This window comes from Cephus cinctus, unplaced genomic scaffold, assembly GCF_000341935.2.
Source record: "Cephus cinctus unplaced genomic scaffold, Ccin1 Ccin1_scaffold0422, whole genome shotgun sequence".
NCBI lineage: Eukaryota > Metazoa > Arthropoda > Insecta > Hymenoptera > Cephidae > Cephus > Cephus cinctus.
Genome location: NW_014333105.1, coordinates 221,443 through 245,278, shown reverse-complemented (window position 1 = coordinate 245,278; position 23,836 = coordinate 221,443). Strand labels below are relative to the sequence as shown.

At 40.9% G+C, this 23,836-nt stretch overlaps 4 protein-coding genes across 11 annotated transcripts; 3 read left to right on the top strand and 1 right to left on the bottom strand.

Moving 5' to 3' along the window:
* The first annotated feature begins 299 nt into the window (after positions 1–299).
* Positions 300–14,380, top strand: LOC107267613. The gene is made up of 25 exons (XM_025084982.1): positions 300–2,975; positions 3,038–3,164; positions 3,286–3,429; positions 3,525–3,652; positions 3,737–3,874; positions 3,933–4,371; positions 4,451–4,606; positions 4,719–4,910; positions 5,153–5,333; positions 7,063–7,150; positions 7,302–7,572; positions 7,631–7,875; positions 7,977–8,286; positions 8,376–8,603; positions 8,673–8,867; positions 10,055–10,293; positions 10,421–10,547; positions 11,843–11,986; positions 12,086–12,213; positions 12,298–12,468; positions 12,573–12,850; positions 12,923–13,084; positions 13,156–13,423; positions 13,495–13,828; positions 13,907–14,380. The coding sequence occupies exons 1-25, from the start codon at positions 2,895–2,897 to the stop codon at positions 14,248–14,250; spliced, it is 5,118 nt and encodes a 1,705-aa protein (XP_024940750.1). The 5' UTR covers positions 300–2,894; the 3' UTR covers positions 14,251–14,380.
* LOC107267627 (monocarboxylate transporter 9-like) lies at positions 5,335–9,207 on the top strand. 5 transcript variants are annotated; one of them, XM_025084978.1, is made up of 8 exons: positions 5,335–5,924; positions 6,990–7,150; positions 7,302–7,572; positions 7,631–7,875; positions 7,956–8,286; positions 8,376–8,603; positions 8,673–8,867; positions 8,927–9,207. In XM_025084978.1, exons 2-8 carry the CDS (start codon positions 7,073–7,075, stop codon positions 9,034–9,036), a joined length of 1,458 nt encoding a protein of 485 aa, XP_024940746.1. In that variant the 5' UTR covers positions 5,335–5,924; positions 6,990–7,072; the 3' UTR covers positions 9,037–9,207. The 5 variants fall into 5 exon arrangements, with proteins under 5 accessions (XP_024940746.1, XP_015595062.1, XP_024940745.1 ...); XM_015739576.2 differs by having other exon boundaries at positions 5,335–6,024; XM_025084977.1 differs by having other exon boundaries at positions 5,335–6,404.
* LOC107267623 lies at positions 14,360–18,546 on the top strand. 3 transcript variants are annotated; one of them, XR_003059626.1, is made up of 12 exons: positions 14,360–15,192; positions 15,264–15,534; positions 15,608–15,771; positions 15,830–15,995; positions 16,117–16,299; positions 16,402–16,551; positions 16,623–16,893; positions 16,968–17,287; positions 17,366–17,828; positions 17,929–17,996; positions 18,128–18,294; positions 18,415–18,546. XR_003059626.1 is itself a non-coding variant. In XM_015739570.2 (11 exons), exons 1-10 carry the CDS (start codon positions 15,115–15,117, stop codon positions 17,821–17,823), a joined length of 1,959 nt encoding a protein of 652 aa, XP_015595056.1. In that variant the 5' UTR covers positions 14,360–15,114; the 3' UTR covers positions 17,824–17,828; positions 17,929–18,072. The 3 variants fall into 3 exon arrangements, 2 of the variants coding, with proteins under 2 accessions (XP_015595056.1, XP_015595055.1); XM_015739570.2 differs by lacking the exons at positions 18,128–18,294; positions 18,415–18,546 and having other exon boundaries at positions 17,366–17,557; positions 17,660–17,828; positions 17,929–18,072; XM_015739569.2 differs by lacking the exons at positions 18,128–18,294; positions 18,415–18,546 and having other exon boundaries at positions 17,929–18,072.
* On the bottom strand, positions 18,542–23,593 carry LOC107267622 (serine-rich adhesin for platelets). 2 transcript variants are annotated; one of them, XM_015739568.2, is made up of 5 exons: positions 23,469–23,593; positions 21,517–21,941; positions 19,976–21,452; positions 19,564–19,896; positions 18,542–19,451 (listed from the first exon to the last, which is right to left on the bottom strand). In XM_015739568.2, exons 1-5 carry the CDS (start codon positions 23,481–23,483, stop codon positions 18,852–18,854), a joined length of 2,850 nt encoding a protein of 949 aa, XP_015595054.1. In that variant the 5' UTR covers positions 23,484–23,593; the 3' UTR covers positions 18,542–18,851. The 2 variants fall into 2 exon arrangements, with proteins under 2 accessions (XP_015595054.1, XP_024940730.1); XM_025084962.1 differs by lacking the exon at positions 23,469–23,593 and having other exon boundaries at positions 21,517–21,986.
* Positions 23,594–23,836: the final 243 nt, after the last annotated feature.

Here is a 23,836-nt window from a genome sequence, read left to right as displayed (position 1 = left end):
GGGTTGCACGTCTTCAGGCGTGCATATGGTTCACAATCCGTTATATTGACTGACGCTAATTGTTACAGCAACTGCCTCGGCTAAGTAGATACATTTTATTAACTAGACTATGACTAATTCTATGTACGTTTTTATGTCAAACATATTATCAAATACTGGCATACTACTCGAGGTCAGAGCAACTATCAATTTTTTTATCACTTTATATTTTTATCCGTAAATACGAAACGAGCGACTCGTGTCCATTCAAACGTGGAGATTCGCGAACGAGCAAGTGGGAGTTGTAAAACGGGACGGACAGTTATCAGGGACGATATTCAAAGAGAAAATGGAGATTGGAGCAAGAGAGAAAGTGGGAGATAAGAAACACATGGATACCATAGTGAAAAACAATGACGTCACTCGTATCTTCAGTTGTTGACGGTGTTGAAAATGTGGACGGGATAGCTGCGCATTTGCCGGTATCGACAGTGGGGATTCATTAGTATGAGCATATGAATTCAGAGTTCAAGTACGTGGACTCAACTGAAATATTTTCGTGACTGATGTACTAACTTTTTGTTTATTGCCAGTTACGGACCGCGAGGCAGGGTCCGAGTATTTCTCGATGTTCGTACTGTGCCTGAACCGTGATCGCAACAGTTGTTCCCGAATGGTGTGTGTGATTTTGAAAAAAACATTTTTATGCGGAAGTGCAACCTAACCTACAAACACGGCTTAGTGAAAGCGTCTGGTGGTCCTAATTTCGAATGAAAAATCCACATATATATATGTATTGTAACGTTCCGCTCTTATGCCCCCTAGCCCCTTTCCTTCCACCTTTCTCGATGATGGACACGTCAAGAGCCCCACGTAAGAGTGCATAGCATACTGTGGATCTGCATAACTGTATCTGAGAGAACTCCTCGAATCCTGAAATTCCTCAAAATTCATATCGGGCTCTAACAGCGACGCCGATAAAGGAAAGAAAAAAATAGGACCTTCAAATCCCTAATATTACATAACTCCCTTGAAATTAGTCACAGGGAAAATCAAGAGGAAATAATATTATAGATCGTTATTTTTGATATTCCATGAATACAAGAACCCGTCATACGACTGGAATCGAAACGAACAAGTGCCCAGCGCCTATTAACCGGCACGCGTTAAGCACAGTAGAAAGACCAGTTGAACCGGTACTTGAAGAAACCGCTAATACTACTAGACAAATTAAAGTGTCAAATCAAATATTAAACGAAAAATCGTTATCCTCGCTAAAAGTAACGTATTCCTTCCGAGGATACAAGCAGCGGATTCCTCGACGGGGATCACTCGCATTGGTCGACCAGAGCGACAAAGTGTACACCGAAAGACGACAAGAAGCAGTAAAGGACTTGGGTAGTATAATTTCCAGAAATCAATTAAGGAAGCTATCCTGCATTCCAGAGCAAACCAGTGAACAGTATTGTACTAGAAGCTGTGGGAATTGATCCTTGGCAATTCTCGGTCTCAGGGTGCCTTGTGCCTCGTCTCTGTATCAGGAAGCCTGCAATCCCTGTAGATCTTCTGCAGCAAAGTCATTGTGCCAGCGTTGCCGGAAATCGAGCAAAGACCAATCCCTGAAGCTCAGCTCCCAAGGTCATCGTGATTAGCTCTCTGAGCTCCCCCCAGTCCTCATCAGGTCTCAGGAACCACTGCGATACCCCTTAGTATCCGGAAGGGCATCCCAAACACGTCCGCGTCGTTCTTGTAATAGAATAGTCAGGAGTGCTGACCTACCTCGCAAACCCAGCTAAAAAGACCGGGCTCCCAGTGTCATTCTGATCAGTAGCTGTCGGAGTCCAAACCTTCCTAATTCTGATCATCTGTGGGGTTCTGATGGACCATTATCGTCATCAGTTACCATCCCTACCATTGGCTGGCCTACAGTCATTGGACGCATTGTGCAATCTGCTGTATCGTAGCTCCAGCCTTCTCTTTCCCTCCCCGAGGGACTAGAAAAAGTAAACGATAGAGAGATACACTTCTTGTCGTCTGCGGTACAATAACAATAACTGTACACAATTACAGGACTGCGTGAGAGAGTGAGATAGAAATTAAGTGACTTTCTAGTATGTAATTTATGGAACAATATATTACGATTAATTAATTTTAAAATCAAGTCTTCTTTCCTATCAAGACGCCTGCCCAATGCACAAACCCCTCAAAGAGTCTCGCGATTCCTGTTCCTAGAAAATCACAAATAATCTCAATATATATAGGCTGATTCAAGGAATGTTACGTAGGATTCCAAGAATTTTACGAATTATATCTACGCAACATTCCTAGAATCAGCCTCCGATTCGTGGAATCGGCCAATCTCGTGACGTCACTCTGCGAAATCGAGGGGGGGAGGGGGCATGACGTTGATTTAGCACGGATGCGAACCTTCGAAGTGTCTCGAAGTGTCGGTAAATATCAGTGCAGGAATCTTCATCCAGAATCCCTCCCCCGCCCTTGTTATACTACTAATATAATTCATTTAATAGCCAGAGGTAATTGTAGAAATATCAATGACTTATCATAGTTATCATTAAGAAAGAAAAACCTGAAAATTTGAAGACCATCAGTCCTCCGCCTGGGCCAGATAAAACTCGATAGGCTAATAGATTACGTATCTCTCGTATTGCTAGTGTAATAAGTCTATAAAAACTGGTCAGCAAACGGGATAATTTTGCAGAGTGTTCTTGGTCAGCTGTTGAGAACTGATCAATCAATTCGTCGTTGACTTTGTGACTGGACGCATGTGACTCGAAGATTTTCCAATTTACTGATTCAGTGGGTTGACCAACCGAATTTTGTGAACTTGGACCACGTGGATACTCGAGGAGTACTTTTGACTTCTATTACTGTCGATTCTGCGAGTCTGAAACAACATGAAAGATCATACACGAAAAGTGATTGCACCTGATGGAGGATGGAGCTGGTTTGTCTGCCTTGGTAGCGGTTTAATTACGGTATTTATTATTTATCTATTAAATTTCTCAGAGTCGCATAACAAGACTGTTTTAACTTTCAGTTCAGCTTACGCTCTCTGGACCCGTGCTTTGGTCTTCTCTTTCACGACCTCCTAAAAGACCTCAAAATTGATTCCACCGGAGCTTTATTTATTACAAGCCTCATGGAGTCGAACCTTAACTTCTCAGGTTGGTAGGTGAAAGGTAGACAAGGTAGCCGAGCAAAGACTAGAAAAAAAAAAGATGAAAGAAAACTTTGTCATTATTAATTTAATATCTTCACCTTAATCGTCGTTTTGTTATTGATCAGGATTATTCGTAGCGCCGTTGATAAAAAGATATACCTATAGAAAAGTTGCTATCTTTGGAGCTCTTCTCAGCTGTACCGGACTCATCCTCACGTCCCAAGCCAATAGCATGTTTTATATAATTTGCACGTACAGCATTTTAGGAGGTGAGTGACGTCAGTCGTTTATGTCGATTAGGCGAACCCAGTGGGTTATATTTACCGTCTATTTACTATATTCATAAGTTTAAATTTGTCGATAGGATTCGGCACGGGATTTGCGACAGCTGCAGCCTTCGTCGCTCTCAACAATTACTTCCAGAAGAAACGTGGTCAAGCAGTTGGAATGTCCATGTCAGGAACTGCTATTGGTCTGATGCTCATGCCGCAGGTACTATATCACAGATTATTATGCAATATTTAATTGTCTATTTTCATCTGTCTCTTGGTATCCTGGACTGTCTGTCTAGTATAGATCGTCCACGGTCTCCTAAACTTATATGGGTTCAGAGGATCAACCTTGATAATCGGAGGACTGGCTCTTCATTCTATCGTTGGTGCCATTCTTTTTCAACCAGTCGAGAATCATATGAAGAAAGCACCGTCAGAAGGGGTACATATTATACACTGTTGTTGTGGAAAAATATTGTCGAGTTACATTTTCTCCACAGCCACCAGCTTTGCCTGAGAACGAAGTGTTGCTGGAACAAAATGGAAGCACCGGAAATAACAAAACAACGGAAACGGAAATGGAATTGAGAACAACCTTCGTATCACGAACCATTGTTTCTGAGGAGATCAATTTGGATATTAAAAGACGACGACGAGAGAGCGCTGCAAGCTTAAGCTCTGTGACGTCTATTCTGGATATCAATTGCATTCCCGCATCGGACGCAAAGCTGTCAGAGATACACGAGAGGGGTGAAAACGTTGAAGAAGATGAATCGTCAAAGGAAAAGAAAATTACGGTTCTACGACGCATCGTCAATTTCTTTGATCTCGAACTCCTCAAGGATTATGTTTATTTGAATATCATTATCGGGCTCAGCTTGTTCTATGTATCTGAAAATAATTTCAAAACGATGACAACATTTTTCTTATTGAGTATAGGCAAGTACACAGTCGTACGTAGCAGTACAGTTACACGAGCGGTATAAATTATTAACATTTTTAATTTCATTTCATAAAGGAATGAGCAGGGAAAATAGTGCCTACTGCCTATCGATCATCTTTTTTGCTGATATCGTGGCGCGTTTGATTTTGCCCCCAGTGTGTGACAAATTCCAATTTAAGAAGAGGACCCTCTTCTGGATCTGTTCCATGCTCGTTAGTATCAGCCGATCCGGTTAGTATTCTGGCCTAGTTTATTTTTTTAGCAACGTACCTCAAAGTTATCAAAACTCTGTTTATGACGCAGACACTCTGTCTCTTGTTGCTTTTATTTGTTTTCTGACAAGTGTTCGTCGAGCAGACGAAAGGCCCAATGCTGACGGTCATGCTGGTGGTAATTGGATTTTTACGTGGCGCTACTCTGGTTAACATGAACCTGTCGGTTTCCGAAAATGTCACCCTGGACAAATTGCCAGCTGCCTTCAGTATATTCATGGTGTCGAAAGGCGTCTTTGTAACGATCTTAGGACCACTTATTGGTAAGTCTTACCTAACGACTTCAATATCTTATCAAAGATATCACAAAATCGAAGCATATCTACTGGGCAATTGAGGATCAACGAAATCATTTCAAGAGTCTCTAACTGTTAAACAACAAAGTTTCGTAAACACGTTATTCAAAAACTGCCACAAGTATGAGTATTATGTGTATACGGAGTTTCTTCATAGTAAATTTTTCTCTTATCAGTTTAAGTAACAAAGCCTTTTAATAATTTCATAGGTTTCGTCAGAGACTACACCGGAAGTTACAAGGCGTGTAGTCACACAACGACTGGATTGGTCTTCATCTGCTTCTTCTCTTGGAGCGTCGAGTTCGCCCTGAAGTGGATTCGCACGAGGAAGACCTTGGAGAGCAGCCCCAACATTATTGCAAATCCCAAGAAGTCTGAATCAAAGATTTAATTATCAATTCATTCGAAAACGCATAATTTCACTTTCGTCCTTGACCAGTTATAACAGAAAAGTATACTGAGCCTTATTACAATAGGTGAACCGATAAAACAGTATATAGGCCCGCCAATACATTACTATTTATTGAGAAGAATGAAGTTACATTGATTTTCGCTTCTTCTCCGCATCGTCCTCCTTATCACTTTCTTACGTATACGCATGCTCCTGCAATTGGAACCATACGTACAGGCGCGCATGCACGGTACATGTTACGCAACGATTACGTTAAGATTGGACCCAATGAGAACAGAGGCTGCTTTCACACCGTAGAGAACGCAGACAGTCGTTCGTACGTACAGTATCGACGAACGGTTGAATGAACGATAGTGAACACGTGATCGGTACAGTGTGACGTGGAATTATAATAACAGTGTATAGTCTGCGAGCCCGAAATTTCTAAAATTATATAATAATCTTAAAAATTAGCTGGAATCAGCAATACAATGTAATACGTTGAGCGAACAAAGAAAAAAACATTAATGACACACCCGGCTTATGAATATTTGTAACTCCAAAAGTAACTCCAGCAAAACAACAATTGTGTAAGAATATAATTTAAAGAAATCTCAGATACATACGTATATTCGATTAAAGAATAACAGCTGTTTAAAGTGACATTTATAAACGAGCCAATTCAGTCAGGTATTTATTAACTTCGTGCCACCGGATACGTCTGTCCTTGTCTCACGCACGTAAATCCCCATAACGGCCTCTCTCTCGTACTCGCGAGAGATATAGGAAAATTAAGAATCCGAACGTCCGGAGCTTTCTCTATTCTCAAGATACCTTACCGGCGTTCTTAACGTTGAATCGATCGTATGACCACTGTACAATCTGATCAGTTCGTTAAAAATGTATCGCGCTGTAGACGTCACGTAACTTATGAAACTCACTATCGTTTCTGATCCACGGAGCACGCCTGGTGGGAGGTTCATAGCCCGTAGTGTAGGCTGTATGTATTTGGATGACCTATTCTCGTAGTGTTCACAGCTCGTGACTTTAGTCAGCCATGAGGCCCATGAGTAAGGATTCATTCGATGCATATTGTTTGTCTTGTACACGTCACTTCAGTGAATACGTAAATATAGTATGAACCTTTAACCCAGCTGCCTTACCATTAAATGGAAACTAAAAGCACGTATGCCAGATAGAGTGAGTGCGATATAAAACGTGGGACTCCGGTACGATAGTGTCTAACGAGGAGGGCGATAAAATAATTAAAAAGAAAAACTATAAATTCTCTAGAACAAACGACAGCTAGAACGGTAAAGAATTGTTCGAAGAAACAACGATGACAGAGCAAGAGAAACTATGATTGATGAACAATAAAAACATTGTTGACGAGACTAAGCGTGTCTGACTTATTCGTTAAGATAACTAAAAATAAATAATACTAATTACTGAAACACAAAAGGTGTCCTGATATCTGATATCTTATCAATGTTCAAGCGTGAGTAAGTTCTTACCGTGAGGAATTTCTTTAGCGTTCAAATCGGGGCGTAGGCATTTCCTTTATTAACTGTAATTATCATAGTCAATATTGTTGACAACGTCATCGTTAACGTGGCAGCAATTTTTGTAATCACTTACTCGTTCACGTTCAACAGTGCTAGACGACTGTAGTTCTCAAGTGTTCTTAAGAGTTGAACGACATCAGGCTTGACGTTTAAAATCATCAAGCTTCAACGTTATGACGAACGGGAAGCTGAGGGATACTCCGGATGAAGGCTGGGCCTGGATCATCCTTGCCAGTGTTGCCATCATCAACGTGAGTCCCTTTTTACACAGTGTGCTGACTCCTCAATTGTGTGTCATTGATTGAAACAGTGTGTTTGTAGTGAGACTGTGACATGGTTGCTATTTAAATGACGTTACAAAGATATATTTTTTATATATTAAAACAATATATTATTTTGCAGATGTCTGTACTTCCTATCCAGCAACTGTTTGGATTTATATTTAGAAATCGTTTGAGTGAACTGGAAATCAGCACGACCCAAACGTCGCTAATAATACATTTAAATTCGACAATCATGTGCAGTATGGGATTAATAAGTGGACCAATGATGAGACGCTTATCTTGGAGGTGTGCTGCCTATCTTGGTAGTGTCATTATAGTCGCAGGAATACTCTTCACTGCGATCGCTGACTCTCTGTTGACTTTTATTATTGCCTATTGTTTTTTGATCGGTACGTTGATCGTTAATTGGGCGTTAGAACTTTTTAATCCTTCTTTGACATTTTATAGGTGTCGGTCAAGGAATCATCTATCCAGCAACGAGCTTATCACTGAACACTTACTTCAGGGAGAAGCGTAAAATCGCTATGGCAATATCTGTCACGTTGACGGGTCTGGGACCAATAATAATGCCGCTTTTTATTGTGAAGCTTCTTGACAATCACGGCACTACAGGAACACTTATAATCCTTGCTGGTATCAGCACTCATGCCTTTATTGGAGCTTCTCTTCTTAGGAGTTTTAGAAAAGAAGAGGTAATGTATTCTTTTGTTTTTTGATTGTTAAGATCTAATTTCTGTACCAAGGATGACCTTTTCTTTCAATCTTACCAGAGACCACGGACGTGGTCTTACAGAAATTATCAGTGGAAACTTCGTCTACCATTGCCAATGATGACAACGTAAAAAATGATAGTAAAGACAAATTGACTGTCGCAGTCACCAATGATACTGTTAATCATAACAATGCTAAGGGACCAAGAAACTATCTAAAGCAATTGGACTCGACCAAAGAAGATACTGCATCAGAAGAATTAATGCTGTTCTTGAAGAGCGAGGAGCCCCGAGAAGAGAAAATGAAGATGAAGAGAAGCGTCGTCTCGAAGTGTGCAAAGGGCTTAGATTTAGATCTGTTGCGAGACAGCCATTATTTAATTGCAGTGCTGGGTAAGCGCTGATGGCCGAGAGGCTCAAAGAAAACATTATTTCATCAGTCGATCAAACTTAATGACAGAGAGTAAAGAAATCTTTGACAGGGATGAGTATATCTTTCACGTCGGAGCTCAACTTCAATATGATGATTCCAATTATCCTGAGTGATTGGGCAACTCTAGAGAAGGAAGCAGTGGCACAAGTGATATCAGTACAAGGAATTGCTGATATCGTAGGTAGACTTTGCATTCCAATTATTGCTCACAAAGCAGGCTGGACGTCCAGGTACATGTACCTGATCTCCCTCGTCGGTTCCAGTCTGGCCAGAATACGTAAGTTCCTGGTTACCTCGACTTACAATGCTCAAATCATTTTTTCTAATTTGTTTTCCCATTCACCAGTTCTCTTAGCCTTCAAGGACACATACGGCGCCATATTGGCCTTATCAGTACTTTTTGGATTGGCTAAAGGGACTAAAGCCGTTTTTCAATCTCTGGTTATACCAGACTGTGTACCGTTAGAAAGATTGCCCGCAGCATCCGGCCTACTTATGGTTGCAAATGGAATTCTCTCAATAACTCTGGGACCGCTCATAGGTAAAATAATTAGCAAGCTTTTTTAACGTAAATAAATAACGAATCTTTCTTTTTATCAGGATTGGTCCATGACCTGACCGGCAGTTACGTATATGCTTTGCATTTCACCTCAGCCCTCAGTCTAACATGCGTTGCCTTATGGTTGACTGAGACTTTCTGTAGGTCTTGAAGAAAACATCTGAGCCATCCATATAATTCTATCGAAGAGGAAGTTACCTTGACTTTACAACGGAACCTCACTCAGGGATATACAATCAATTAACTATCAATCTTTTTTATACATAAGAAAATGATGTTTTTTTATAAAGTCAGCCATTAAAACGATACATACCAAAAAAACTTTAAGGAGTTACCAATAACAGTGTTTTTATTACTTACGTATACCACGTGCAATACAAAAAATATTTTATACATGTGTAAGAAACGTGAAAAATAATATCCGCATGGCTTACAGCCCATAACCTACTATGATAATTACAAAAATAAGATTCCCTCCGATGCCAGGACACCTTAGTTTTATATGATTGATGAAGCAATCCATTTGTCAAGTGGAATATTATTTGCACGATTTCGCCATTGCATTCTTGAACCTTTGCTCACGAGCAAACTTATGAGAACTTAACATTAGTTAATTCACAATCTCAGTGAAGCCAATCGGCACGATCTATTGGCATACTGCCAATGAGTTACAAGTGTTGATCATCATTGTATTACAAGAGTCTTGCGTTTTTATTCGAATGTGAAGCGATCAAATAAAAATTACTTTGGACGATGACTCAGTTGCACGAGTAAAAAAAGGACAATTAATAGAGCTATATAGCAGATAAGATAGCCACGCAGTGGTTGAAATAATAATAATTGGTCTAGATATAACAATCCCCACATTTGCTGCATGATCGACGGTGGCTGGCACATAGTCCCAGGGACGGACAGACGCATGGAGATTACCAGAAACGCGCTGTCTACTCATTCTCGTACGTGGACGACCCACACATAATCCTATACTCGCGAGTGGCGCGTCTCGACGTCGTGCGTCGAGTTGTCGCTTATCGTTCGGCCTTAGTATTTTTACTCGTTATTTTACTCGCTCTTATATGCCAATTAGTAAATATCAGTTAATGATTCAAATAAAACTTTTAAACAATAATCGGTGACTGTTAAAGTGGGCGTAAGTTACATGGGTGGATGAGGAGGTGGATCAAACATGAGAGGAAGCGAGAAGATAAGGTCGGACAAAGATCCCAAGAGCGAAGACGCTCAAGAGAGGAAGAGGATGCTGGAGCAGAAGTGCGAGGAGGAAGTGGAGCATCGGATGAATGAAAGTGAAGATATTGAAGATCAAGAGGATAAAAGAATGAAGAATGAATTCGTACCTCCGGACGGAGGTTGGGGCTGGATGATCGTTATGGCTGCTGGATTTTCGAACGTAAGCTTTATTATCTGAATAATCGTTTTTTAGCCTCGAGAAGAAAAAAAAATGGACGCACTTCCTCGTCGGCAAAACTATGAATGGTTGCAAGCGACTCACGAGCGTACGATCGCGTCTCTTGCAGTTTTGCATCTTGCCGGTATTACAGTCCTTCGGACTGATCTTCAGGGACAAATTTATGGAGCTGGAAATAACATCGTCGGAGACTACGACGCTAATCAATGTGAACAGTGCGGTAACCGCGTGCATAGGTAAGTATCGTCTTATCGGTATGGTAAACCGTGGCTTTAGGTATGGCGAAATGAAGCAAGGTAAGAGTCAAGTCAAATCGAGTACGAGAGTTTCCGGGTAACGATCAACAGAAACATAAAGATGAGTGTGGAAGTTGCGAATTCAGATGGAATATAAAACAGGGCTAGGCCAATGATAAAGTATCGCGTTGTTTTACGAGGACGAAATCGATAAACAAATATTTATTTGACACTAGATTTTATCTTGAATTCCTCTTTTTCTTTGCCCTCTTACTCTTTCTTCTTTATCGTTATCGCCTATCAGGTCTCATTCTTATCGAAGCACTGTCCCAAAAGACAGCAGAGCCGACCTCATGAGTATAGATGCGACGTACTGTCATCGGAAAACGACCGAAGAAAACCAGTTGCTGAAAGTTCATCTACCAATTTCTCGCTCTTCGTCATCTGTTCTTGGTCTTCTCTTCACTTTCATGCTCCCCTTGTTTTACACTCAAGAGCCAGCAGTAGACGCCAGAAACGGTACGGAAGGATTGCTGAGTCGGCGATAACCTTGCTCTATCGTTTTGTCTGACGTCCAGCACAGTTTTGGTCACTCAAAAACTAAGCCAATTGAGTGATCGCATATCAGTCGTATATAACCATATCGTTATCGTGGCACTTGTACGCGATATCGCGATCACTATACTTTTATATCCGAAGCACATGACTACGGCTAACGTATTCCACGATTCTTACGTAATAACGTCCACGGTTGGATATCTCGAAGAGCGCGTGCCTTTCAATTTGGTTAATTAGCCGTTGCAAGGATTCTGTAATCGGCTAAACTATTAACACGTCCAACGCACCAAGTGCTTCGAACGAATCGTTCGTGAATTCATGAACGCTGCGAGATGAGAGGAAATTAATAAATATTGATAAACAGGAAATTCCTTACTCCTGGCAGATACGTACGCGACTTCTAGACGGTATGCATATATTGAGAATGAAGTAATGATCAAGAGGCGACAACTGGGCAATTATCATTAATTATTCTTGTCCTGAATAACGTGGCAGCTACAACGCACGTGACGCAGTAAGCCGATGAGTCATCAAACTTGACTTCTTCCAATTGCAATGAAGATTTAATGTCCTCTTCAATTGTCTTGCCTTTTTTTTCAACTGCCTCTATTCCCCTCGTGTCTTTTTTCTCGTTCGCATCTCGCTGGACGAAAGGAAGGAGAATAAAGAAGCGTTTGAGTAAGCGTGACAAAAATGTCTTGGCGGAGGAGGAAGTCGCTCTTAAATCTCAATTTCAGGACTGGCGAATGGTCCGCTCTTCAGGAGGTTTAGCTACCGGCAAGTTTCCTTGACTGGTGCCCTACTCTGCACCATTTCTATTACCATACTTTGTACAATGAAGAATTTCGGAGACCTGCTCGTTTTCTTTTCCATACTCTATGGTAAGTCTGTGGCCGATATTCATTGTCTGGTTATAGTCTGGAACCCGTAAAGCGCTAGGGACTTTATCGAATTTATTTTTTCTTCTCTTCTTTCGTCAGGTGCTGGAACGGGTATTACGATGTCCTCCAATGCTTTGGCGCTCAATACTTACTTTAGAGATAAGAGAAGAATAGCAACTGGACTCAGTTGGACTTGTACTGGCATGGGACCCATACTGATGCCACAGGTTAGTCATTTCCTTCTTATTGCATCGATGTAAGAATAATTTTATATAGCTGATCGTTTTATTGATCTTTATTGGTTCTTGCAGATTATCACGCTTCTATTGCCAATTTATTCTGTGAGAGGGACCGTTCTTATCTGTGGAGGAATTGCGTTTAATGCGGTTGCTTGTGCCTTACTACTCCAACCTGTGTCCTGGCATGTCAAGAAGAATAAAATAAAGAATGATAGCAATAAGGAACTCTTGAGAGATAAGATCGTAAGTCGTGGATGCAAGCAATTACAGTAGGTACTGGATAATTGCTCTTCTCATCTCTCTTTTTTGTAATATATATTTATTGTCTTCTTCTTGTGCACGTATAGGGTACTACTTGCAAACCAGTATTAGAGGAGGACGAGCATCTTCAGGAGTGTGATAAGAAAAAAGATAAAAACTCAAACTCGAATGATGCTTTGCTCAATGAGTCCTACAGTAAATCTTTAGAAAACATTGATCAAAATAAACCATTGACTAAGGAGAGACGTTCGAGTCAAAGATTTGGTAGTCAGTATCTTTATTATGAGGATAAAGAAGTTGGCGCATCTGGAATTGACGTAATTGGTCCAGGGACTCCAATGATGTCTCGAGCAAACGATGGCTGGTTGGTTATTATTTCTTAAATAAATTCTTCAATGAAATCTGTGTTGTTTTTCTTTTACATTCATTTTTTTAGGTTCTCACGCAAAAATGCATCGAACGCATCGTTGACCTCGAGCAAAACTATAATGAGAGAAAATTCTCAAAAAACTTTGAGTCGTTATCCATCAGTGAGTCTGAGCAGACAATCAAGTATGAAAGCTTTGAGCAGAGGTCCGTCGATAAGGACATTAAGCAGGTAGAAACTGAAAAAAAAATTTGCAAAAATTTTCAAAAATTACTTTAATACCACTTGAACCTAAATTCCAGACAAAACAGCGAAACGGATGGTTGGAAGAAGAAGATATCAAATCTTCAATCTAGCATCAATTCACCTCTAATTATATTGAAGGAATCCTGCGAGCATCCGGAGGATGAATGCAGTAATGAGAATTGCAAAAACGAAGAATGTGTCAAAAAAAAATTGACACAGTGTTTCGAGTCCAACGGCATCCATATAAGTCAAGACCGTCTTGTACCAACATCAGCCACGATGACGAACCCAGTGCCGATTGCTGAGGATAAATTTAATATAGCAGTAAAGGAAGATTCTCATTTATCCCATTGTGTTCTTGTTCTAAAAAAGTAATCAATGATCGACGGTTGCAGGAAGAAGAATTTTATTCTGGTCCATGGTACAAACGCGTCTTCCTAGCCGTAGTCATATTCTTCGACCTGGACCTCCTCAAGGACAAAGTCTACGTAAATCTCATGCTGGGAATTACTCTGGCAAATTTCAGCGAGATCAATTTCTCTTTGCTAACGCCATTCATCCTTGGCGAGTATGGTTTTAGCAAACCGGAAGTGGCACAGATGATGTCAATCCTAGCTGGGGTTGACGTGGCGACTCGAATCACAATTCCCTTCATCGCAAATTATGTCGGCTGGGAAAACAGAACGTTTTTCCTGGTAGGAGTCAGCACTATGGCTGCAGGACGTATCAGTAAGACTGAATTAATTTTGATCTGTCCTAAAACTGGTCTGTTAAGGAATCCTATTAAATGAGATGCTGTTGTTTTAGTTTTGGCACATGAGCACAGTTACTACACGAGCCTAGGAGTAGGCGCACTAATCGGTGTAGGAAAAGCACTTCGTACCATCTTTATGGCGCTTGTAATTCCTACACACGTTCCCTTGTCACGACTTCCAGCTGCAACTGGACTTCAGCTGTTAACCAGTGGAATTGTCTTTCTAATAGTTGGTCCCATTGTCGGTGGGATTCGAGATGCAACTGGGAGCTACTGCGTGCTGCTGCATTGTCTGAACATCTTCACTTACCTCACTGTCATCTCGTGGACTCTCGAGCAATATCTGTCTAAACGACGAAAACGAAATTCTTCATGGGAATCAAAGTCATCGGCTTGATTAATTAAATTTTTATATTTCTTTAGCAACTGAATCATTTTGATCTTAGTCCAAGTAACGAGAATACCAGCATGAGTAATTAATATATCAATATTCACTCGGTCGTACAGATCACAGTATTATGTTAATCGTATCCCATATATTATACGTTAACCTGAAGAGTGACGACGCTCTTCAAAAATCTTTCTAATTGTCACAGCCATTGTAGAACAAAGTTTTTTTATCCTTTGTATATACTGATCATTCTTCATTCCAATAAAAACATTTCATCAATTAATTTCATAATTTCATAAATTCCATCCAGTCTCTGTGTTACGCGTGACAACTGTTTAGATCTTTATTTGAAATCGCAGAAGCCTATGAGGCTGTAGACAACACCTTGTTTTCCTGTAGTAAAGACCGATGGTAGTTTTCACACTAATTGTTAATGTCTGCAAGATCGCTTCGCTACTGAAATAATAGATAAGTGTCGATAGAAAATGTGTCGAGATGCGACGTAATCGATTAGATTAGACGTATGGTTTATCAGAGATACGATGGACCTTGCACATTCGCAGCTAGCCTATCTTTTTCTGTGTTTGTCCTATAAAAGTGAACGAAAAAAATGTCCTATCGTCAACACAAGAAGTGGATCACGATACGATTATACTGAGACTTGCCCTTGGCTCCGTAACAGTTAGTGCTTTTGCCTGTGAAAGTGAAATACATGCAGGTGGTATAGCAGACGGAATAAAACAAAAAAGTGATAAGGCAAAGGAGAAGAAAAAATGTCGAAATATTTCGCGGCTGAATAACAAAAAAAAATAAAGACTATTTATTAACGGTAGTGATATTGGGAAATTCTATTGGTAAGATTGAAGAACTATGAAGGAAAAAGTGACATTAGTGCCACCCGACGGTGGTTGGGGTTGGTTTGTAGTAATCGGTTATGCATTAAGTAATGTAAGTATTATTCTTAATATTATTAGAATTTGATACAAATGAACTTGTCTCACGCTCTTATCACCTTGCAGATTGTCACAATTCCAATTATGCAAGGATTCGGATTGCTTTACAAGGATACTTTTGACAGTAAGGGTATATCAGCGACTGAAGCTGCTACCATAATAAATATCAACTCAGCATTCGGCATGATATTTGGTCTGGTGAATGGAGTTTTTTTACAAATTTATGGATACAGAAAACTAGCAATTGCTGGATCGCTGACGTATAGCCTTGGAATTATTCTTACGTTTTTCGCATCGAGCTTCACTGGCTTCATTGTTACATACGGCGTTATGGCATGTAAGTGCAATGATTATTTAGGCAAAATTAACAATTTTATTAAACAACGAATATCAGTGAAACCCTTTTTTAGCACTTGGAACAGGATTCTTAATGTCATCGTTTTCACTGGCTCTCAACACTTATTTTCGTCAAAAAAGAAATCGCGCTGCGGGCATAAGCATGACTATCACCGGTCTGGGTCCTATTGTGATGCCCCAAGTCATAACTTTGCTTCTTGGTATCTACGGTGCCTCGGTAAATAATTATAAAAGTTGCATATATTAAAAATACTTTATTAATTTCAATAAAACAGGGAGCTGTGCTCATCCTGGGTGGCTTCTGTCTTCACTCCCTAGTTGGAGCATTGCTTCTGCAACCCGTGAAGTGGCATGCCAAGAAAGCAGTTGAACCATCCACGCCCCAGGAATTGATTCCACCTGAGGATCAAGATAAATACTTCGAGGATGAAATGACACAAGGTAAATTAATTGTTGCTGTGAATTTGATTCTCATTTAATTTTCTTTCTGGCAATGATTTTAATAGAATAATTTTTGTATTTTTTTTTTTCAATGGATGCATCTCTTCATCGTGAGCTTTAGAGCAAACTGAAAATGAAAATATCTCGGGCTCGGCTGAAGTTATTGGGGTACGTCGAAAAAGGACCCTGACCATGAGCAGTATTGATCATGATGTGGAAACTGCAAGTATTTATGGTTTTGAGACACCACTTCCAAGAAAGAAGTCGACCAGTGTTATGCCACATATGACTGTACCACGTTCAGGTACTTTGTACTATTTTCATTGGGATCATCTTGTTTTAGATCTATGATGCAATCTTATTGATGAACTAATCGTGATGAACTAGTCGTGATCGATATTTGTAGATTCGGATATCGAGACAGAATCTCCTTGCTCTTCATCCCTTCTGACCTATCGAAGGAGCATCAGTCAACCAAATAAACAACCTGCTACTCCGACTGACATTTGCGAAACGTCAAGTCCATCGGTATTCACATACCATTGGTGGAATTCGGGTTTGTTTATTCTTGACAAATAATAGCTATACCAATTTTTGTGCCCCATTATAATTGGCTTTTTGCTTCAGAAAAAAGTCTCGATACGATATACCTTGGTAGCAGCATCAAAATCTTCGACGACACGTCATCCAGAATACTTGGAAAAGGCAACAGCCGTTCTGATCTTCAAAAGGAGAAGAGCTTTAGCTTGAAGAAAAATAATAGTGTTAGTGTGCTAGGGGAAAAAAAATCATTAGTCGAACCACTTGAAGAGGCTGACGAAGAGGAAGAAGAGCAATTAGACAAAAAGGAAAAAAAGATATTGGTACACGAGAAGGAAGAAGATCCAAAGAAAAATGAGTGCGTAATTTTGCGACTGTCAAATATTAAAATGTCAATTGCTTCTGTCCTCACATATTTTTCCATTTTAACAGGCAAGGGTCAATCTTTCGCCAATTGATCAACAGAATCGTCATAATCTGCGATATGGATCTACTGCGCGATCCAATTTATGTAAATTTAATGTTTGGCATGTCTATAGCTATTTTTGCAGAAATTAATTTCTCACAACTGACGCCATTAATCTTAAGAGATTTTCAATTCAGCGATGTACAAATTTCTGCAGTGATGAGCACAATTGCATCTGTAGACCTTGTTTTTCGTGGAGTCTCACCTTTCATGGCTGAATGGCTGAACAAATCCTCCAGGACCATGTACCTCTTCAGTCTCGTATTGCTGGTGATTGCACGAACAAGTATATAACAACTGTTCCATCTTCATGAATCTTTGCCACTTGGAAGTTCACGCGGTCAAGTACCTTGTTATCTTCCAGCACTGATACTTACCAGTTCATTCTCTTCGGTAATCATGGTGGCAATTGGTCTTGGAGTTGCAAAAGGTATTCGTTCCGTTAACATGATTTTGGTAATTCCTTCTTACGTACCATTCGAAAAATTAGCATCTGCTTCCGGTATCCAAATGGTTGTTAACGGAATATTTTTATTGTGCGCTGGACCATTTCTGGGTATGTTGACGCAATTTTATTATTATTATAATATTCCTTCTTACTGTATTGTCGGTAGTATTTTTATTTTTATTCATTTTTTTCAAATCCCTTCAAATCCAGGAGTTATCAGGGACAGAACCGGCAGTTACATCATATGTATTATTGTTTTGAACTGTCTTACCTTGTTGACCATCACCATGTGGATTACAGAGCTTAGTATAGTCAATCGATTGAAACGACGAAAGAGGAATGAAATACAAAGAAAAGAGTCAACCAAGAATTAGAAAAAGTACGTAGCAATCATAAAATCTAGAGCACAACGTCCACTGTTATCTATTATTTCCTCTAAAAAATAAGACTTTAATTATATTTTTTTATCGTGATTCTAGGTATTCATCCTTCCAGCGCAAAAAGCATCTACTATAAAACCATCACGTATATAGTAACACATAATCAGGTTAATATTACCAAAACAATCGTATCACTGTTACTCACACTTTTATCATTCTTAAGCAATAAAGTACCATAACGACTTTGGCTCTCTCAGTCAACATTCTATCATTTTGCTTCTGCCTTTACATACGTCAGCAGTCCACAGTGTAAGACGTAGGTACATTGGGACACGAATAGCCTGGATAAAATATAACCAATTGATGCAAATTCAGGCAAACACACGGTACAATGACCCTAGTTGAATCTCATTGGAAGTCCAGCTTGCAGTCATTGGATTTCTCATTTTCCCTCAGTCATCAAAAGTGAGTACTCACGCCTAACGTTTCTACATTTAGGTACATTAGTATTCAGCCAGTGTACTAAAGTTATTCAGAAAGAGTACAAGCTATTCATGCAAGGCTCACTTCACTTTGAACTTTCAGCGTGCGTTGCGCATTTGATTGATACGGTGAAATCGGCGAAATCAGTGGAATTGGTTGATATTCATCATTGCTTATACGTCTGGCTATCATCCAAGAATGCCACAATGAGTACTGATAACTGATTATCTTCAGATGAGTAGGTTCTGTATTCTTTACTTATATTACATGACGTTGATCCTTAGTTTCCTATACTTAGACATTAACAGCTGGCCAGTATTCACTTTGGGATACCACAAGTAAGCGAATGATTACTGAGGTAATTGACAATCTTCATCAAATTACAATTCATCGTAATTATCAATACAGATGGAAGCCTAAGTATCTTATTAGCTATGCTTAATTCCTAAAATAGTCTTTTTAGCGAGGCATCATATTATTACTCTTCTTGGCAAATAAAGAGTAAAGATGATACCAGTTGATGAAGAGTCAATAAAGAATTATCGATGCATTGTTCGTCCAAGGTCATCAGTTGTATTGTTAGTAACTCTTGTATATTCCTCGTGTTCCATGATTCCCCAGAGTGGTCTGTCCTCTGTAGGTCCCGTTGACGCCGTCGCCAGGCTGTTAACTGCCTGTGGCAAAACCTGATACGCCTTTTCTGTCCACTGAGCTTCCTTCTCGAGACTCTTGGTCTCTTCTTCTTCCCTCGATTCTGATTTTATCTTCGAGTCATTCGTACTTGGTTCAAAATTCTCGACGGACACAGGAGTCACTACATAAACACGTTCGTTGTTATGCGGTGAAATGGATACAGAGAGTTTATCCCAGAAGTCATCTCTGCCTGCATCTTCATCTGCTGATTTTCTCTCATCAGGGCTACCAACACGATTCACCTGATCGCTAGCGGATACTTCGTGATCAAAGTCATTGAAATTAAATCCAGATAAAATATGATTGTCAGCCTCCGTTCCTTCTTGGGTAGCTGGTACTTGAGTGCTGGTGCTCAGGTACTCTTCAGGTATCTTTTTCGAGGGCTGAAGATACGGATGCGAAGAGCTGGGTAAAGCCGTGCTCGAGGTCATTCCTCGGGAATATTCCTGCATGGCAGAAAGTCGAGTGTCGAAAATCAGGTAGTTTAAGAAAGCGATTGAAAAATGGGAGAGTCGCTAGGGAAAGTGAAGGAAGCGTGCTACTGCTGTTAAGTTATACCTGAATCGTCCAATTGTCAATGTTTTTCTGTAGTCGGAGCACGTCTATGGAGTTGCCAGTCTTTGTTCCCGGAGCAGAAGTCCTGGACACGGTCTCTCTAGCTAAGATGCTCGTTAGAGGACGTGGTGCCAGAGCGACCTCATGGCTACGAGATTCCTGACCAAGATGATTTCCTCTATTGTAGGTCAGATCAACTGAAGGCGCCTTGCGAGGCTGATTTTGTTGCTCCAGAGGACCACGTCCACTCCAGTCATCACTGATGTCCAGCGACGCCTTCGAATCCTCAAATGGCCTTGGCGTATGCTGGGACGTATATGGAATGATTATCTGCACCTAAAACGTAATAGGACAATAATTAGAGAATTTACTGTTCTTTTTCCATAAATCAATATCTTTATTTCTTCCTAATTACCTGTTTGTTCCTCTTGACCGGAGTCAATGGCGTAGTCACGTATGACAATACAGACGAAGGGGTGGTAACAGGCAATGGGGCCGGACTTGATAAAGTATCATCAGCTCCATATCCAAATTGCTTTCTACTAAGGCCACCTGTTGACCTTGAATTTTCATCATTCTCTTTTGCTGCCATTTCACGCTTGAAACTGTTGTAAGACTTCATTAAAGCGTCGAGGAATGGTTCCTCCGTAGTGATAGCTGTACTCGTTAGTTCAGAGTATGTGGCATCTGGTGAATGCTGGGTTTCGCTAACTGCAGGATATGGAGGATAAGGAACATAGACTGAGCTTGGTTTATATGGAACAAGAACGGGTTTAGAATTCTCCGAATTATTCAGATGCTTCTCGCTATTAAATGAAACTTGTTCTCCAGTCTGTTCTTCAATCTGATGCTGGTAGCTATCCACCAGATGGTGATTTTGCGATGAACCATCGAGATTGCTAGATCTGTTATAATCAGCATCCTTATCATCTATTCCTTGGACCTCCTGCACAGTCGCCGTATCGATCGATGACGATCCGTATGAATCATTCGCATTGCTGCTCCGGAGAACGGAAGTTCCATAGGAATTGGCTGGTTCTTCCAACGGCGGATTCAAACCGATTGGCTGAGCGGATGATTCATTGATTTCGATCACTGCTGATTCCTCGTAATGTATTGGGTGTTCTATACTAGAAATAGATTGGCTAGATGCTATACTAGCTACAACGTCAACATCCTTTCCCTGTTCCTTGAGACTAGGAAGATGGTCAGTTGGCTGCGAGGATTGAGGCAGTTGTGCGTCGCTGGAATAACTGGACCAGGATGAGGAAGATGAGGACGAAGATGACTGATCGATCGATTGACTATGATCCTCGTGTATTTCATGGGACTGTTGAATACTGACTCCGGTGGATATACCAGGATAAGGAGCACTGGAAGATGGTTCATCGTGATGCGACGTGGGTCCAGTTGGAGGTTCAATAATTTCTCCAATTGAACTAGGTGGCAGGATGTCGTCTCCGGGTGAGTGAATAAAGACAGGGTCAGAACCATCGATATGTCCAGGGCCATATGCTTGATTAAAATCATGATGTTCTAGGTGTTGCGGCGGTTGAGGTGGTGGGGTTGGAAGTATCGAAGTAGGCACGAATGGCCGTGCCTTAAAAAGAGGCGGCATTGGTCCAGGATAAAGAAGAGGATTCGGGATGGCAGCTGGTGGAGCAGGAACAGGTGGTTCATAAGTGAAATCCGGTATCCTGAGGTCCTGGTGAATAGAGGAGTAACCTGTACCAGCAAAAGTGCTGGAGGAGTCATCATGCCCATGAAGAGGCACCCATGGAACATTGTTGCATGGATTGCAATTCTTTCCTTTACTTGGCAAGTAGACATTGGAACCCTGAGGAGGAGGTGGTGGTCTAGGGTAACCATTTGGAGGTCCAGCAGGAGGATACCTACGGCGTAATCATCAAAATCATCATACCCCATCATCCATATACTTCCCTACAATTTGCTCACCCCGCATGAAATCCTGTCGTGGACGATGACCATGGAGGTGGCGTCTTCGGCGACCCTAGCAGCGGAATTGAAATGTCTGGTAGTGGAGGTGGCGTTGGGGAACCACCAAATGGATTAAGCCAACTAGCAAGTCTCGAAATATAACTCGGTTCTTCAGCCGGTGCTGAATCGCTGGAGCCAAATGATAATTGTCTACTTTTTACAGGTCTCCTGTGTGGTCCACGTAACGTGGAGTAACTCGAATATGATGAATACGGTGCATTCGGTCTTGGAGGTGTTAAGTAGTCATCGATCGAAGCCCGACGGCTTTGACGGTTCAATCTGGATTCGATCCTCTTAGCTGCTATCGGCGAGTTCGATGCGTCACCCAATTGTAGAATCAGCAACAGATATAGTATCACTACCGAAAGCAGCAGCGGTATGTTCTGAAATGACACAGCCATTTCGCACGTGTTTGCCGTATCGTATAGTGGTGGAAGTCTACAGGTAGGAATGAGATGGACTAGACGTCCAATGAATGAGAGCGAGTGAGATGGAGATGAACAATAACTTTACTCCCGCGCCAACTGGGTCACGATCACTCCTCATTCTCGTCATTCACTACGTACTCCTGATCCTCCTCGTACACCTCGTCTTCTAGAACCCGTGAGAATTGTTTTCAACTCTGCGTACGCGAAACTCATAATAAGATTATTTTTCTGATTTACCGTGATGCGCTTCTTCGCTAAACGCACGGATGCATCTGAAGCAACGGATCAATTTTTTTTATATTTATATTCTTTTAATATATTTTTTCACAGAATCCGGAAGTACGAGGCCTAAATATGAACCCGAGATCAAACAACATGCGACACTCATACATTTAACCAAGTTAGATAGAATGCATCTTGTGAATGCAACGTGCTCTTTAAGTGTACCATTAGGATCTTCTGAAGCCAAGTATGCAACTATACAAGTATATATATATATATATTTATGACTCGTCACGAAATACAGCCGGCACATATGGTGGAGTCGTAAAGCGGTAGAAGCAGAAGCCGAATGGGAGTAGGCGACCGTGTCGCCATAGGAACCGGAAGTGACCGTGGCAACTGCAAGAAAGTGAAGGAAAACAAAGAGGGGAAGGAGGAGCGTAAAAAGAAAAAAGATTCCATTAAAAGAACAATTACCTGGATCTATATCTTTTGTTTCATCTCATAAGTTTGGGTATACAGTTTGTCCTTTTTGAAATAATAAAAAGAACATTTTTAGGATGAATATTCAAGCTCCCAAGGGCTGTTGCAGTATTTAATTTTCCCAGGATACTTTGTACAGTGAAAAGAAAAAAGAATGCTATTAATTCAGCCAAATAATCTGAAGGAAGTACTTTGGGCCATCAGTCTGACACTAAGCGGGTCGTGACGTTGACGTAGCCTGAGAGTGAGATTCGTTTGTTTCTCTATTCGAATTGCGAATGAGTTCCCAAGTGGGGAGATGATAACGAGGATGAGAAGAAGTAAGAACGGAAACTTGTGAGAATCGAGAGCGCGCCAATTGCTGAGACTCGCGAGGCCGTAGAAGATGCCGGCAAGAGAATATAGGAAAGGACGAGGAAGTAGTCGCGTCGTAAGGTAAGGTAAGGTAAGGTCGGCCGTGCCAAGGTAATGCAAGGCAAGTTGTGTAATGTAGGTAAGTAGGCTGTGAGCAAAGAGAGTTCGTACCAGAAGATGCTGCTCATGTCCACGTGTGTCCACAAGATCATAACTCTAATCAAATTAGAATGGCACTGATAAACAATCGACCTCCATTCATCGATTCGCGATCCAAAAGAAAGTTTAAAAACTCGGTCAAATTGAACATCCTAATGGATCACATGGTCAAGATCGATTATCATCATAATCAATCTAATCACTTGAATCAATCCATATCCCTCTGCCTCATATACCTACTGCTTCGCATATGTAATTACTCACCGTCCAAAAATTCATCTCCAATTAATATTTCTATCTCCTTGGATGAGCATCACAAACACACCCTTTGTTTTCAACTAATCAAATGTTCATGTAATTTCAGAACTCAACACTCCAGGACACTTTGGATCACAAAAAAGGATGAACACGGTTACACTGTGCTGAGAGCAGACTCGATTTTGATACTGATGCTACGGACGCTTCTTCTCCTGCTAATGGTCGTCCTAGTGGTGATGATGGTGCCGGTGGTGGTGGTGGTGGTGGTGATGATGGCGGTACCGAGGGCCGACTATCCAACAAGAAAGATATGCACCTGACAAGGGTCAGAGAGAGAGTCCATTTGTGCAGCACACACCTAGGCCTGTTATATC

Excerpts from the sequence above, each read along its gene's own strand:
- LOC107267613 (XM_025084982.1), top strand. The coding sequence starts at position 2,895 with ATGAAAGATCATACACGAAAAGTGATTGCACCTGATGGAGGATGGAGC. Across the intron at positions 10,294-10,420 it reads TGGCTGCTGGATTTTCGAAC|TTTTGCATCTTGCCGGTATT; the intron begins GTAAGCTTTATT and ends CGTCTCTTGCAG. Across the intron at positions 10,548-11,842 it reads TGCGGTAACCGCGTGCATAG|GACTGGCGAATGGTCCGCTC; the intron begins GTAAGTATCGTC and ends TCTCAATTTCAG.
- LOC107267627 (XM_025084978.1), top strand. The coding sequence starts at position 7,073 with ATGACGAACGGGAAGCTGAGGGATACTCCGGATGAAGGCTGGGCCTGG. Across the intron at positions 7,876-7,955 it reads GGAGTTTTAGAAAAGAAGAG|ACCACGGACGTGGTCTTACA; the intron begins GTAATGTATTCT and ends ATCTTACCAGAG. Across the intron at positions 8,604-8,672 it reads TTCCAGTCTGGCCAGAATAC|TTCTCTTAGCCTTCAAGGAC; the intron begins GTAAGTTCCTGG and ends CCCATTCACCAG.
- LOC107267623 (XM_015739569.2), top strand. The coding sequence starts at position 15,115 with ATGAAGGAAAAAGTGACATTAGTGCCACCCGACGGTGGTTGGGGTTGG. Across the intron at positions 15,996-16,116 it reads CGAGGATGAAATGACACAAG|AGCAAACTGAAAATGAAAAT; the intron begins GTAAATTAATTG and ends CGTGAGCTTTAG. Across the intron at positions 16,300-16,401 it reads TATGACTGTACCACGTTCAG|ATTCGGATATCGAGACAGAA; the intron begins GTACTTTGTACT and ends CGATATTTGTAG.
- LOC107267622 (XM_025084962.1), bottom strand. The coding sequence starts at position 21,959 with ATGGCTGTGTCATTTCAGAACATACCGCTGCTGCTTTCGGTAGTGATA. Across the intron at positions 19,897-19,975 it reads CGGTCAAGAGGAACAAACAG|GTGCAGATAATCATTCCATA; the intron begins GTAATTAGGAAG and ends ATTACGTTTTAG. Across the intron at positions 19,452-19,563 it reads TTGACAATTGGACGATTCAG|GAATATTCCCGAGGAATGAC; the intron begins GTATAACTTAAC and ends TCTGCCATGCAG.